The 17,247-nt window shown below is 44.6% G+C and overlaps 1 protein-coding gene across 1 annotated transcript in view; it reads right to left on the bottom strand.

Annotated features, from left to right (window-relative positions):
- Positions 1-8,556: 8,556 nt before the first annotated feature.
- The window catches only part of LOC126336184 (turripeptide Lol9.1-like), a 28,131-nt gene continuing 19,440 nt past the window's right edge, over positions 8,557-17,247 (bottom strand). Inside the window, exons 2-3 of the mRNA XM_049999691.1 lie at positions 13,439-13,632; positions 8,557-8,735 (exon numbers count right to left, since the gene is read on the bottom strand). Coding sequence (XP_049855648.1) covers positions 8,677-8,735; positions 13,439-13,632 — 253 coding nt within the window. The 3' untranslated portion in view covers positions 8,557-8,676. The remainder of the gene's footprint in view (positions 8,736-13,438; positions 13,633-17,247) is intronic.

The raw sequence follows: 17,247 nt of genomic DNA, 5'->3' as shown, positions 1-17,247 counted from the left end.
TCGAACAAAAGAGAGAGTAGATATAATTACGTGCGAGCAGCATGAAATGAAACTGAGAGGATAAGGACCAGTCAATTCAAGAATAATGGTTGTGAATTTGGACTTAGTGATAGAAGTGTCATACATTGAAGTGCACACATCAACTGAAGATTCCAACATTATTAGATAAAGAAGAATTCTATGTACAACTACACTGGTGTTGCCAAATAAACCTCCTCTGGGGCACCTTAGCTAGCCAGAGGTTGCCAAGTAAACCTCCACTGGGGCACTTTTACTGGCTGTTAACAGCACGATGCAGTCAATTTATTCCGAGAGAACTTCGATAGAGATATGCCAGCTGGCTAAGGGCAGCTCCTGTAGCCTTGGGGCCCTGCGGGTCCATACATTCCTGGCGCCATAGGTGCTCCACACAAAGGTCTCTCCATTGGGATGACTAAGGCTTCCACGTGCCAGGCAGCATCCATACCTCCTTACTGACTCTGAGTCCAGACATTTCCATTATGACAACTGGGGTAAGAAGAACTATTTCACAGATTATACACTATGTGGTCAAAAGTATCTGGACACCCCCCAAAAACATACGTATTTCATATTAGGTGCATTGTGCTGCCACCTACTGCCAGGTAATCCATATCAGCGACCTCAGTAGACATTAGACATCGTGAGAGAGCACAATTGGGCGCTCCGTAGCACTCACAGTCTTCGAACGTAGTCAGGCGATTGGGTGTCACTTACGTCACACAACTGTACGTGAGATTTCCACACTCCCAAACATCCCTAGGTACATTACTCCCGATGTGATAGTGAAATGGAAACGTGAAGGGACACGTACAGCACAAAAGCGAACAGGTCGGCCACGTCTGTTGAAGACGACAGTTGAAGAGGGTCGTAATGTGTAATAGGCAGACATCTATCCAGACCATCACACAAGAATTTCAAATTGCATATGGTTCCACCGCAAGTACTCTGACAGTTAGGCGGGAGATGATAAAACTTGGCCGGCCGGAGTGACCGAGCGGTTCTAGGCGCTTCAGTCTGGAACGAAGCGACCGCTACGGTCGCAGGTTCGAATCCTGCCTCGGGCATGGATGTGTGTGATGTCCTTAGGTTAGTTAAGTTTAAGTAGTTCTAAGTTCTAGAGGACTGATGACCTACTATGTTAAGTCCCATAGTGCTCAGAGCCATTTGAACCATTTTTTGAGAAAAATTGGATTTCATGGTCGAGCGGCTGCTCATAAGCTACACATCACGTCGATAAATGCCAAACGATGCCACGCTTGGTGTAAGGAGCGTAAAAATTGAACGATTGAACAGTGGAAAAATGTTGTGTGGAGTGACGAATTACGGTACACAATGTGGCGGTCCGATGGCAGGGTGTGGGTAGGGCAAATGCCAATGAACGTCATCTGCGAACGTGTGAAGGGCCAACAGTAAAATTCGGAGGCGGTGGTGTTATGGTGTGGTCGTGTTTTTCATGGAGGGGGCTTGCACCCCTTTTTGTTTTGTGTTGCACTATCACAGCACAGGCCTATATTGATTTCTTAAGCACCTTTTTGATTCCCACTGTTCAAGAGCAATTCGGGGTTGGTGATAGTATCTTTCAAAATGATCAAGCACCTGTTCATAATGCACGGCCTTTAGCAGAGTGGTTACACGACAATAACATCCCTGTAATGGAGTGGTCTGCACCGAGTCCTAACCTGAAACCTATAGAACGCATTTGGGATGTTTTGGAGCGCCGACTTCGTACCAGGCCTCACCGACCGACATCGATACCTCTCCTCAGAGCAGCCCTCCGTGAAGAGTGGACTGCCATTCCCCATGAAACCTTCCAGCACCTGACTGAACGTACGCCTGCGAGAGTGGAAGCTCTCATCAAGGCTAAGGGTGGCTCAACACCATGTTGAATTCCAGCATTACCGATGGATGGCGCCACGAATTTGTACGTCATTTTCAGCAAGGTGTTCGGATACTTTTGATCACATAGTGTATGTTGAGCTGGGAAAGCCTTAACTAAATGCCCCATGGACTGGCGCTGGACTGATGTTCATGATGTAAACAAGAGACTTAAATTGACATGTGCTAGTATGCAACTGTACGTGTACTTTTTTTTTAGATTGACCTCTGATATGTGTAGTAAGAACAGTAATTGATTGTCTGTGCTGCCAATTTCTACTGGTATAGATTAAGTTCATTAAAAACAAAAGATACCTTTAATGTAAATCAAGATTGAATTGATTGTTTTCCATTGCCTGTTTAGAGGGAGTAGTGTTTGTGAGTTGATGAACTTTTCCACGTGGAGCTCATGGACATGACTTTAGTGTGTGGTGGCAGTGTGGAGCCTCTGAGGACACGCTTTTTAGTGAAGAGTTTGGGTGGTTCAGTGCAAATTGTAAGAGTAAAGAACTTTACGATTAGCAATTAATGAATCAATATGAAGTAGTGGTAACTGAAAGACAGCGATGTGTTGTTGGTGAAAGAATGCTTTCGATCTCATGTAGCCTGGGTATGACTTTCTATGGGTCTAATGAGACAGACTCTGTGAAAACCACATTTTTATGTCATTTAACAATCTCTGTATGAAGTACTTCCCAGTACTCATAGTAAGATATGACGTCATACCTTATAACCACTTCTACGCCCTTTCCCATTTCAGCTCAGTGTGACGTTTGTGAAAGTTGTTGTAATATGAAGTGACTTGGTCATAAACTGCGTTATGCTTCATGATGACTATAGGAGTTGTGTTGATTCTGTAATATTTTCTTTTCATGTTAGGTAAATGAACTTTAATGATTTATCTAATGATGTGTTTTCACATTTTTTCCTTGTAATTTCAGCCAAATGAGCACTTTGTAGACACGCATTTAATCCTCATTTTAGATTAACTGCCATAATTTGATCTTCATTGTCTTAGGAGTACGTTTCACCTTGTCGACATATTTTTTTGCATAATGAATGATGACAAGAACAGACCCGTATGTAATCCTCTGAACACAGTTGTAACTGAGCATAATTAGTACAATGTTAGACCTATACAGGATAGACATTAATAAAACCGACAAACAGCAGCGAGGGACTCCTGACTGCAAATGGACCGAAAAAGGTCCTATAAACATATGTCTGGAAATGGACAGTGCAGTTGCAACGACAAGAAATCGTTCTAGGATACAGTACAGAGCTGTATCGAATCTTTGTCACAAGAGATGTTCAAAGTGATGCAGTGCACGCGTTTACACGTCGCATCACGTACTGCCGTCCTCTGCTTTACACCGTGTTGGCACGCCACTTGCCTGGAGCTTGTACTAGGGTTTGTCTGAATGTCCTGTAGATCCCGATCCTCCAAATATGTTGAATGCACAATTCTTAGCCCCCCTGCAAGTTCGTCTGCCTGAAAGGACTCGTAATCACACAAACGCCCGAAAAGGGCTTTCAATGTTATGTTATGTGGTTGATATCTGTGGTGGTACTTGTTTTAGTATCGCCTTTCTGCCTCTCGACCATTTCCATCTGCTTGGCTGTACACAAACACCATCTCAGCTTGTTCCTGGGATGCATACCAAACCACTCTGCTGCTTACAGTACGCTGCGTCAATCACATAGTCTGCAACACATAAGGAGCACATGGCCAAGTGCTCAGAGGACTTTTCAGTCGTCAGCACTATCTACCATGGCAACGATGCATTCCCGGAGACATGTTCATAGGACCTTTTTTCCTCCATTTCCAGTCCAGAATCCGTCCCTGCAGTTTGTCAGTTTTATTAATGTTCACACTGTATATTTAGATAAAGTTTGTCAAATATTTTGAAAATGTTGACTCTTATCTGTTTGTCTTCTAAGTTCTAATGAGACGGAAGCATGTTTCACCTTGTCTGTTAACATTCATTTCCAGTGTCGTTTGCTAGTGTATGTAGACATTTGGCATAGATACATGATCTGCTATCCATACTTAGTATATAATCAAGTTTTTTGAACTGATATGTAAAGCACATTCCTTTTCTGGGAATGACCGTTTCGTAGAATTATGTAGTTAGTGGTGTCATATTCTGTTTGTAAGTCATTTATTGGCGTCAATGAAGGCAAGAAAAAATCTCCTTTTGCTGTAAATTTTATAATGATTCCGGACCTCAAGGACTGAGGTTCTCCTTGGGCTCTCATCACTGTGTAAGGACGAATAACAAAAAACAAAAACTGCTGTGCCACGATGTCATATAATAACAACAGGTCCAGCATGTTTTTCCTTACTAGCATTCGAATAACGAAAGGTGTGTCTAAGCCACCTTTCATGGAAGTATTATTTGTAACGGACGTTATATGCTATGTTTGCCTCTCTGCTATTTGCATATCATATAACCTTGACTGGGAGAAGGATTGTATGGAGAACCAGATAACTGATTTTATTTCCATTTGACTCATAACAATATTCATGTCATCTTTACCCATACCCTAATCATATTTAGCTCTGTGAAATATGGATGTGTGGTTAGTTGACAGAATCAATATAACTTTCTTTGTTCTCACTGTAGAATTGTGTGAACGTCCGTTGAATTTTTAATCTACAAATTTGGCGTGTGATGTGAATCTGGTTAGTAGTTTTGTTTTATAATGTAGGTAATATGTGCAGTAAGTAAATTCAGTTATCTAGGGAGTAGCTAAATTCTGAGTGTGTGAATTTTATTGGTTTCCAACTCACTTATTGGAAGGGTGACTTATTTTTCATTGGCCATTTCCGTTAGGATTTCTCCATTGTGCTCTACAGATTTTCTTTGGCGGAGCGGATAGTCGCAAAAAAGATTTGATGGCAATCGCTCACAATTCGTAGGAATTACTGATGAACTCATATTCTAATATCTTCCTTCCACTGCTGTAATGAGTACCTGGGTTTTTTATGCAGTCACAAAAGCATCCATGTGCCACGTTTCTGAATGAACTATCTTCTGCTGGCACAATAATGTCCATATAATCTGTTAAATCAGCCGGCATGAGAAATCATAATAAAAGGTGATTTTGTTCATTAAATGATTGCTGAACTTGTCTTAATATTTTTTTTATCGTGGAGTGTGATTTGCTAGTCTTTCTACCCATGCGCTTTCCATTGTTGCTTCCAACCTGTTGTGATTAGTGAGAATAGACGACCTGCTTGAAAAATGCCCTTTTAAATTATCAGTGATAACTCATGCTGAACTCATTTTGTCAGAATCCGTTGAGCGTGTTAGGTAAACCATAGGTTCACACCTCTTCGTATTCTCTTACTGACTTCAGACGAAATTGCACTCAATGGAATTTACCAGCAGAAGGACACTGCCTTCTCTTGATAGGAAGCACAATAACTCCACCAAGCCCATTATATATAGTGAAAGTATGAGTATCTAGAATAGTGCTGAAGTTCAGCATTGTGGTTACATCTCATTTAAAAAACTACAATAATCTTTTATTAGACTTGGTCAGTCTTGGTGATGATCGCTTTGTTAGTATTAAGTTTGTCGTTAATACACTCCTGGAAATGGAAAAAAGAACACATTGACACCGGTGTGTTAGACCCACCATACTTGCTCCGGACACTGCGAGAGGGCTGTACAAGCAATGATCACACGCATGGCACAGCGGACACACCAGGAACCGCGGTGTTGGCCGTCGAATGGCGCTAGCTGCGCAGCATTTGGGCACCGCCGCCGTCAGAGTCAGCCAGTTTGCCGTGGCATACGGAGCTCCATCGCAGTCTTTAACACTGGTAGCATGCCGCAACAGTGTGGACGTGAACCGTATGTGCAGTTGACGGACTTTGAGCGAGGGCGTATAGTGGGCATGCGGGAGGCCGGGTGGACGTACCGCCGAATTGCTCAACACGTGGGGCGTGAGGTCTCCACAGGACATCGATGTTGTCGCCAGTGGTCGGCGGAAGGTGCACGTGCCCGTCGACCTAGGACCGGACCGCAGCGACGCACGGATGCACGCCAAGACCGTAGGATCCTACGCAGTGCCGTAGGGGACCGCACCGCCACTTCCCCGCAAATTAGGGACACTGTTGCTCCTGGGGTATCGGCGAGGACCATTCGCAACCGTCTCCATGAAGCTGGGCTACGGTCCCGCACACCGTTAGGCCGTCTTCCGCTCACGCCCCAACATCGTGCAGCCCGCCTCCAGTGGTGTCGCGACAGGCGTGAATGGAGGGACGAATGGAGAAGTGTCGTCTTCAGCGATGAGAGTCGCATCTGCCTTGGTGCCAATGATGGTCGTATGCGTGTTTGGCGCCGTGCAGGTGAGCGCCACAATCAGGACTGCATACGACCGAGGCACACAGGGCCAACACCCGGCATCATGGTGTGGGGAGCGATCTCCTACACTGGCCGTACACCTCTGGTGATCGTTGAGGGGACACTGAATAGTGCATGGTACATCCAAACCGTCATCGAACCCATCGTTCTAACATTCCTAGACCGGCAAGGGAACTTGCTGTTCCAACAGGACAATGCACGTCCGCATGTATCCCGTGCCACCCAACGTGCTCTAGAAGGTGTAAGTCAACTACCCTGGCCAGCAAAATCTCCGGATCTGTCCCCCATTGAGCATGTTTGGGACTGGATGAAGCGTCGTCTCACGCGGTCTGCACGTCCAGCACGAACGCTGGTCCAACTGAGGCGCCAGGTGGAAATGGCATGGCAGGCCGTTCCACAGGACTACATCCAGCACCTCTACGATCGTCTCCATGGGAGAATAGCAGCCTGCATTGCTGCGAAAGGTGGATATACACTGTACTAGTGCCGACATTGTGCATGCTCTGTTGCCTGTGTCTATGTGCCTGTGGTTCTGTCAGTGTGATCATGTGATGTATCTGACCCCAGGAATGTGTCAATAAAGTTTCCCCTTCCTGGGATAATGAATTCACGGTGTTCTTATTTCAATTTCCAGGAGTGTAGAAGTAACGGTTGTACAATATTTACTGTTAGTACTGCCCCTATTCGAGAATGTATGTGTTTCAGCCTTAACGGCTGTAGCCAGTTTATATCCCACATGTCCTTATTAGTGCCACAAGCTATGCAGAGTGTAGTTAGAAGGTTCTCCAGTAGTGTCCAATTTACTGAATCTTTTCGAAGTAGGCCGACCGGAGTGGCCGTGCGGTTCTAGGCGCTACAGTCTGGAACCGAGCTACCGCAACGGTCGCAGGTTCGAATCCTGCCTCGGGCATGGATGTGTGTGATGTCTTTAGGTTAGTTAGATTTATTAGTTCTAAGTTCTAGGCGACTAATGACCTCAGAAGTTAAGTCTCATAGTGCTCAGAGCCATTTGAACCTTTTTTTTTTTTCGAAGTAGTTTTTAGTAGAATATATTTTTTCTTCGAGATCACTCATCACACAATTTTTTTTTTTTTTCAAATATTTTCCAGTTTACCTGCCAATGAACCGAAATCTGCCATCTCGTCATGTGATCGTTCTATTTCATATCCCTACAAGTTGTTACACACACTTGACTGGTTCAACCTGTAACTAACTGATATTGTAGTCGTACTATACTACTTTTTTTCATATTGCGACATGCACAATTTTACATTGCCCAACATTTAAAACAAGTTGTCAGTCTCTGTGACACTCGAAATCTTATCAAGTTCTGACTAAATATTTGTGTAACTTTCTTCAGACAGTGCTAATAGATAGAGAACTGCATCTGCAAAAAGTCTGAAGTTGATATCTATATTGTGTTTCACGTCTATACCATACAACATGTACAGCAAGGGTTCCAATACTCTTTCTTGGAGCACACCTAGTAATACTTCTACATCTGTCTTCTCACCAATAAATCACCAAGCCATTTACTTATTTTGTAGACATGCTAGCATCATAGGTCGAACTTGTAATCTGCTAGATAAAGAGGAGGAGCTACTCAGCTACAAACAGAACACATACAGAGAACCTTCGCTACCTAAGCATGTTTTAATACAGATTCGTTTCTCTGTGGTCTAAATAGTGGTCATAATTGTAGAAGGAGAAAGGAAACAAAATGTGTATTATTCCTCGTTTATCCTTCATGTAAACACACAGTAATGAATGTGTTACATGTAGCGCCTAGAGCGAGTGTCTAGTGGGATAAATTAGGTCTCATTCACAGTGTCTTCACAGATAGAACCAGGTACTAGTCAATAGATAACCTTTGGATTGTCTGTGTGATCAAGCAAACAATGTTTTGAATAAATGAAAGAACCATGTTATTTTAATCATGTAAGATGCCAATTTATTAATATAGGCATACACAAAGAGAAAACTATTAGTAATATAGCTGAGGTAATATGCATCTGTAGCAGAACCTCTGTCGTGTCTGAAGTGCACAGAGCAATGTATAGGTCTTAAGACTTACTTGGGAGAAGCAGTTACGCTAAACTCTTGTAAAGAAATCTTCTAAAAGTAGCTTCCACATTTAAATAATGACATAAACTTCCTTTCATACTATCCCGGCAGCAATTTATACAATGTGAAGTCGTCTGGAAAAGAAATCGTTTGCTATCGTAGAGGTCATCAAAGGGAATTATAAATACAAGTTAGTGTTCCATTAAAAAGTTGTTAGGACTTCTTTGAAATGTTTTATTTATGTTTCAGGGCCTCTGATCGGCTAACAAATAATCTTCTGACATTTTATGTGCTCAAAATGTATGTCCACATTTCAATGACTCCATACAGTACCAATCTTTTAAAGCCTTCTAAGTGGTACGGGTTCATCACAGCCTCCTTCATGCAGGATTCGTACATCTGAAACAGAAAACAACGTTACGGTCATAACAGGTACCAGAAGATTGAAGATAATATTAAACCAGTAGAAAGATCAATGAAAATCATATAAACAAAAGAAGAGAGAGATTGAAATTGGTTCATCATGAGTGGCTCCGAGGCATCTGTATGATCTGTATGGCACGCTGTGTTTTGCTATAAGAGCACTCATACCACAAAAGGGGGGGGGGGGGGGGCGGTGGTAAGGAAAAAATAAAGTGTAGTCACGTATTTTTCTTTCAAGAAAATGGTTTGAAGGCCGCTATTAAATAGGTTTTTAACAGGGTCGGACCTGGAATTTTTATGTATAATTACAAGTCACCATTATTCTTACAAAATGTTAAAAATATTCCATATTCTTGCCCCCCCCCCCCCTCCCTTCCCCCTTACAAACTACCATATGGGCACCCTTGTCTGGAGGCGTATCCTAAAAACTGATATGATACCTGCCTTCCAGTGTTTTAGTTTAGTCAGGAGTGGTATGGTTGTTAAGATAAGTTTCATTTACATTTAAATGTTTAAATACCGATGAGCCTAAACTTCGTGACCACTGCAAAACTTCGTGACCACTGCACACCGAGAGAATGTATGTTGTCCACTGGCGTTTTGGCCACGTGACAGAGGAAGGAAAATATTATTTATGTTCAAGTTACAACACCTCCGATTTTTATTCCTCAGGACTGGAAACAAAAATATACGGTTTTCTTTAAAATGCGAGTGCACTCGTTGTGTGACAGAGATGCAGCACTGTACGACACACAGAACTCCACTGGCAGTGACGAGAGTGAAGACTTTTTAATACACAAAGTGGCGAAAAGTATTCTTCATGTGGGTGTCACGAACGGTTGGGGACGAACACAAGGTAGAGCGCATGGCATGATATCAGGCATTGTGGATGCGTGATGATAGAATGAATGGAACTTTCTTTTCATCGCTTATGGTAGTGTATGAGTCATGTATGCGTTTTTCCAGTGATCAAACCAGATTCCTGAACAAGCGTTTGGAGCGGCCGTGGAAATATGGCGTCGACATTATGAAAAATGTGGGTGGCTGCAGCAAGGTTACATCGAGGAGTGATACAAGCTTCATAGTGTTCGGCTGAATTATTCCAGAGGAAAAATCGGGGGTGTATTAACTTGAATTCACTTCGTATATCAATGCAACGAATGGGAAATCATTCTAGTGAGGATGTGTGTCGCAGAGGGGAAAATACCGCGACATAAACGACTTTGACACCAAGAGAGGATTGTCATGGTCCGGCGTCTGGGAGCGAGCATCTCGGAAACGGTAAAGATGATCAGCTGTTTGCATGCTAATGTCTTGCGGACCTATGATAAGTGGTTGAACAATGGTGAAATCTTGAACAGGTGACAAGGTGTTGCATTTTCACTCCACTTCACAGAATTGCAGGCCAGAGGCTTGCCCACTCTGTAGAGCAGGATATGGGTCGATGTGCAACAGATCTGACAAGAGGGTACAATGTTGCTGGCACAAGGGTTTCGGAGCACATTGTTCAGCGCACATTGTTATATACTGGGCTCCCCAACAGACGACACCCATGTGTTCCCATGTTGACCTGTTGACACAACTACATCGCCAGCCACTTTTGCAATGGGCTCGAAGCCATCGAAATTGGGCCGTGGATCAACGTAAACGTGTCGCCTGGCAGGATGAATCAAGTGTCTCGTTTCGCCAGGCCGATGGTCATGTCCACATGCGCTGTAACCGAGGCGAAAGGCTGCTCAGAAGATGAACTGTGCCACAGACGCAAGCTGATGGTGAAGTGTTATGCTATAGGAGACATTCATCTGGGCTTCCATGTCACCTGTGGTACTAATCGAAGGCACCATGACAGCTATGGCCTATGTGAACATTATTGCTGAAAATCTGCATCACTTCATGCTTGATGTCTGTCACAACGGTGAACACAACAACTTAAATCTCAGTGTCAGAAGGGCAGAATCGAGCCGTAGTGGTTTGAGGAGTATGGTAGTCAATTCACGTCGATTTCTTGGCCATCAGATGTGCTGATCTGAGACCAACGGAACACACCTAGGACGCTATCGTGCGGCAGCTTCGCACTCACAAATCACTGGTCAGTAATTTATGGGAACTGTGTGAGCTGTGTGAAGACGCCTGGTGCCACACACCTCTGGAAACGGAACAAGGACTTGTCGAATCGATACCACGCAGAATCGCTGTTGCATTGCGTTCCAAAGGTGGGCCAACTAATACAAATGTCTGGTTTCACCAGTTCAGAATGTTAAGGCTCATCAACGTATTTTGAGTTGTGAAGGGAGAATGCTCCTTGCCGTTTTTTGTTTTTACTTTTAATTAATGTCGTCGGTGTTTTTGGCGCATCAGGACTTTATACAACAACAAATAGCTGAAAACAGAGTCTGCGGAGAGATGGGCACCATAACAGGTAAACACCTAATACTTGAAGTACAGAAGAAGAATTGATAAAGGATGATTAGGGTTTGACGTACGGTGCTCGAAAAGGTAGTTTGACATGGAGCACAGGGTTGGTTTATGGCAAGGACGGGATAGGAATCTTGGAGCCCTCGTTACAGAGAATAATTTGATAAATGCAACGCTTCTGGTCCAGATTGTATACCAAGTAGGTTCCCTTCACGATATGTTACTATGATAGCTCAATACTTAGCAATCATTCACAAGTTCTCACGACGAAAGATCCGTACCTAAAGACTGGCAGTAATAGGTGTAGTCTCTCGAATTACAGACCCACATCACTGGCGTCGAGAAAACTAGTTTTTTACTCTCACTAAACAATGAGTGCTATCGACAGGGAATCTCAAACTGATTCCACATTTCTAGATTTCCAGAAGCTTTCGACATTTGTTCCTCACAAGTGCCTCTTATTCAAATTGCGTGTCTATGGAGTATCGTCTCAGCTGTGGGACTGGATTCGCATGTTCCTGTCAGAAAGGTCACAGTTGGTAGTAATTGACAGAAAGTTATAGAGTAAAACAGAAATATTTTCTGGCGTTCCCCAAGGAAGTGTTATTGAGCCTCTGCTAATTTATGCTAAAGATTTAGGAGGCAATGTGAGCATCCTTGTTACATTGTTTTCAGATAATGCTGTCGTGTATTGTATAGTAAAGTCGTCAGAAGATAAAAACCGATTGCAAAATGATTTGGACAAGGTATCGGTATAGTTCAAAAAGTGTCAGTTGATCGTAAAAAATATAAATTGTCAAGTCATCCACATGGGTACTAAATGGAGTCCGCTAAATTTCTGTTAGTCGATAAATCACATAAATCTAAAGGCTGTCAGATAACTAAATCTCTAGGAATTACAGTTCAAAACATGTTAAACTGAAACGATCGCATACATACTGTTGTGGGGAAGGAGAACCAAAGACTGTGTTTAATTGGCAGAACATTTACGTAACAAATTATCTAAATCGACTGCTTACACTGCCCTTGTCCGTCCTCTTCTGGACTACTGCAGCACGTGTAGGATCTTTATCAGACAGGACTGATGGAGGACACCGAAAAACTTCAAAGAAGGACAGCTCATCTTGTGTTATCATGAAATACGGGAGAGTGTGTCACTGATATGATACATGTGTTACTGTGACATTCATAAAAACAAAGTGCTTTTTGTTGCGTTCACGAAATTTCAATTACCAACTTTCTCCTCCGAATGAGTAGATATTTTGTTGACGCCTACCTACATAGTCAGAAATGATTACCGTAATAAAATAATAGAAATCAGAGCTCATACGGAAAAATTTAAGTATTCGTTTTTGCCGGCGCGCCTTTATCAAGTGGAATGGTAGAGAAATAGTTTGAAAGATGTTCGAGGAACCCTCTGCCAAGCGCTTAAGTATGAATTGCAGGGTAGTCCTGCAGATGTAGATGGAGATGGAGATCTGGGAAATAGGGCAATACGTAGAAATGGGACACCGAGTTAGAAAGTGGGAATACGATGTTTGGCTGGGAAATGGGGTGTATTAATGGATGCCAAACCACGAAGGAACAAGGCTAGGTCATGAGGCTGGGAGAGGTAGTGCAGCCTTGGTCCAGGGAAAGGATGTTAGGACTAGGGCTATAGCTCGTAGGACGTGTAAATGTCAGGACATGTTTCCAGGTTTGGGAAGAGCCTTTTGAAGTTGCCTTGGGACTGGATATGGACGGTTTGGTAATGAAAGGACGCATTGGCTTAGGCGCAGCAGGAGCCCACGATTGAGTAGACAACTGGGTTATGATGATTGAGTCAGCAGCATGTACAGGATTTGAGTGGATGTTCGAGAATTTTAGAAGAGGGGAGAATTTTGCCAACTGATAGAGAATATGTGTAGGAGAAGATGGGGGACACGGAAGGCAAGGCGGAATGAGAGGCATTCTAGGACCAGTGTGGAATGGTAAATTTTGGGCGTGTAGTGGCAAACATCAGGCTCCTGGGAAAGTAAAACCGTGGTGAAAATCCAGCAAAAAATACAAATGTGTGTGAAATCTTATGGGACTTAACTGATAAAGTCATCAGTCCCTAAGCTTACACACTTATCCTAAGAACGAACACTCACATCTATGGCCGAGGGAGGACTCGAACTTCCGCCGAGACCAGTCCATGACTGCAGCGCCAGAGACCGCTCGGCTAATCCCGCGCGGCCAGACACGACAAGAAGAGAAGTAAGTGATGCAGATGTTTGACTCACCTGAGGCGGCGCGGCCTAGGCTCTTGTCGCACTCGAAGACGCATTCGTTGGCGTAGGTCTTGTTGTCGGAGCCACAGAGGGGGCGGTAGATGCGGGGGCAGGCGCACACGTCTCTGCCGCGGCCGCGGAGGTGCTTCGCGGACACCGAACTCAGCGCCACCACCAGCAGCAGCACCGTCAAGCACACGATTTTCCTGCGGTACGCAAATGACACGTGTGAATATCGTCACCGCTGACTTACATCACAGTCTCCTTCATCTCATGAAGACATGCTGTCTGCCAACGACAAGAAGATTACCTAATACACTCTTCAATGTGAAATCTACAACACACAATTCCGAATGAATCACTACTCATAGGATGTACAGGACAGTAGTATACCAGCAGTTTTGTATCAACATTACAGTGATAGCATACAAATTGCGCTAAAAGCGTTACAGTTGCACTGAGGTGACAGCATTCATGGGATACCTCCTAATATCACGCCGGGCCTCCTTTTTCCGGTCTTAGTGCAGCAATTCGACGTGGAATGGTCTCAACTAGGCCTTAGAAGCCACTGCAGAAATACTGGGCCACTGTGCCTCTTTGTTGTTGTTGATGTGGTCTTCAGTCCTGAGACTGGTTTGATGCAGCTCTCCATGCTACTCTACCCTGTGCAAACTTCTTCATCTCCCAGTACCTACTGCAACCTACATCCTTCTGAATCTGCTTAGTGTATTCATCTCTCGGTCTCACTCTACGATTTTTACCCTCCACGCTGCCATACAATACCAAATTGGTGATCCCTCGATGTCTCAGAACATGTCCTACCAACCGATCCCTTCTTCTAGTCAAGTTGTGTCACAAACCCGTCTTCTCCCCAATTCTATTCAATACCTCCTCATTAGTTATTGGATCTACCCATCTAATCTTCAGCATTCTTCTGTAACACCACATTTTGAAAGCTTCCATTCTCTTCTTGTCCAAACTATTTATCGTCCACGTTCCACTTCCATACATGGCTACGTACGACAAATACTTTCAGAAACGACTTCCTGACGCTTAAATCTATACTCGATGTTAACAAATTTCTCTTCTTCAGAAACGCTTTCGTTCCCATTGCCAATCTACATTTTATATCTTCTCTACTTCGGCCATCATCAGTTATTTTGCTCCCCAAATAGCAAAACTCCTTTACTACTTTAAGTGTGTCATTTCCTAATCTAATTCCCTCAGCATCACACGACTTAATTCGACTACATTCCATTATCCTCGTTTTGCTTTTGTTGATGTTCATCTTATATCCTCCTTTCAAGACCCTGTCAATTCCGTTCAACTGCTCTTCCAAGTCCTTTGCTGTCTCTGACGGAATTACAATGTCATTGGTGAACCTCAAAGTTTTTTATTTCTTCTCCATGACTCTTAAGCCGTCCCTAATTGGAAAGTGTTGCCACTGCAGGATTTCGTGCACCAGCTGACCTCTAGATTACGTCCCATAAATGTTCGATGGGATTCGCGTCGGCCTATCTGGGTGGCTAGATCATTCGCTTGAACTGTTCAAAATGTTCTTCAAACCGATCGCGACCAGTTGTGACCCTGTGACGCGGCGCTTTGTCAGCCATAAATATTTATTTGTTATTTGGGAAGTCCAAGAACTGCTGCATATGGTCAGTGATCAGTTCAGTCGGACCAGAGGACCCAGCCCATCCCATGCAAACACAGCTCACACCATTATGGAGCCACTACCAGCTTGCGACAGTACCTTGTTGACAATTTGGGTCGATGGCTTGGTGGGGTCTGCGCCGCACTCGACCCGTACCATCAGCACTTATCAACTGAAACTGGGACTCATCTGACCACACTACGGTTTTCCAGGATTCTCTGCTACATACACTCCTGGAAATTGAAATAAGAACATCGTGAATTCATTGTCCCAGGAAGGGGAAACTTTATTGACACATTCCTGGGGTCAGATACATCACATGATCACACTGACAGAACCACAGGCACATAGACACAGGCAACAGAGCATGCACAATGTCGGCACTAGTACAGTGTATATCCACCTTTCGCAGCAATGCAGGCTGCTATTCTCCCATGGAGACGATCGTAGAGATGCTGGATGTAGTCCTGTGGAACGGCTGGCCATGCCGTTTCCACCTGGCGCCTCAGTTGGACCAGCGTTCGTGCTGGACGTGCAGACCGCGTGAGACGACGCTTCATCCAGTCCCAAACATGCTCAATGGGGAACAGATCCGGAGATTTTGCTGGCCAGGGTAGTTGACTTACACCTTCTAGAGCACGTTGGGTGGCACGGGATATATGCGGACGTGCATTGTCCTGTTGGAACAGCAAGTTCCCTTGCCGGTCTAGGAATGGTAGAACGATAGGTTCGATGATGGTTTGGATGTACCATGCACTATTCAGTGTCCCCTCGATGATCACCAGAGGTGTACGGCCAGTGTAGGAGATCACTCCCCACACCATGATGCTGGGTGTTGGCCCTGTGTGCCTCGGTCGTATGCAGTCCTGATTGTGGCGCTCACCTGCACGACGCCAAACACGCATGCGACCATCATTGGCACCAAGGCAGAAGCGACTCTCATCGCTGAAGACGACACGTCTCCATTCGTCCCTCCATTCACGCCTGTCGCGACACCACTGGAGGCGGGCTGCACGATGTTGGGGCGTGAGCGGAAGACGGCCTAACGGTGTGCGGGACCGTAGCCCAGCTTCACGGAGACGGTTGCGAATGGTCCTTGCCGATACCCCAGGAGCAACAGTGTCCCTAATTTGCTGGGAAGTGGCGGTGCGGTCCCCTACGGCACTGCGTAGGATCCTACGGTCTTGGCGTGCATCCGTGCGTCGCTGCGGTCCGGTCCCAGGTCGACGGGCAAGTGCACCTTCCGCCGACCACTGGCGACAACATCGATGTACTGTGGAGACCTCACGCCCCACGTGTTGAGCAATTCGGCGGTACGTCCACCCGGCCTCCCGCATGCCCACTATACGCCCTCGCTCAAAGACCGTCAACTGGACATACGGTTCACGTCCACGCTGTCGCGGCATGCTACCAGTGTTAAAGACTGCGATGGAGCTCCGTATGCCACGGCAAACTGACTGACACTGACGGCGGCGGTGCACAAATGCTGCGCAGCTAGCGCCATTCGACGGCCGACACCGCGGTTCCTGGTGTGTCCGCTGTGCCGTGCGTGTGATCATTTCTTGTACAGCCCTCTCGCAGTGTCCGGAGCAAGTATGGTGGGTCTGACACACCAGTGTCAATGTGTTCTTTTTTCCACTTCCAGGAGTGTATGTAGTAGCTTGCTGAAACAGGGAATTTTTTCAGATAGACTGAAATACGCTATTGTTAAACCATTGCATAAGAAAGTGGATAGATCTAATGCTAACAACTACCGCCTAATCTCATTTCTGACAGCTTTATCCAAAATTCTTCAAAAAATAATGGATTCATGAGTAGCATCACATATCGGTAAAAATGAAATACTAACAAAATAATTTGGCTTTCAGAAAAGCTTTTCAACAAAAATGCTATATATGCTTTCACTGGTCAAATATTGAATGCATTGAATAACCGAACAGCACCCATTTGGGTATTCTGTGATTTCTCAAAGGCTTTTGATCGTGTAGATCATGAAATTCTTTTAGGTAAGCTTAAGTATTGTGGTATGAGTGAGACAGTGCACAAGTGGTTTAATTCATACTTAACTGGAAGAATGCAGAAGGTTGAAATTAACAGTACAGATAGTCAGGAAAAACGAGCAGAGGGGAGGTATCAAGAATGGCGTCGCACAGTGGTCAGTCTTAGG

Source organism: Schistocerca gregaria, chromosome 2, assembly GCF_023897955.1.
Source record: "Schistocerca gregaria isolate iqSchGreg1 chromosome 2, iqSchGreg1.2, whole genome shotgun sequence".
NCBI classification, from domain to species: Eukaryota; Metazoa; Arthropoda; class Insecta; order Orthoptera; family Acrididae; genus Schistocerca; species Schistocerca gregaria.
The sequence above is the reverse complement of the archived record's forward strand: the minus strand, read 5'-3'. Positions and strand labels throughout refer to the sequence as shown.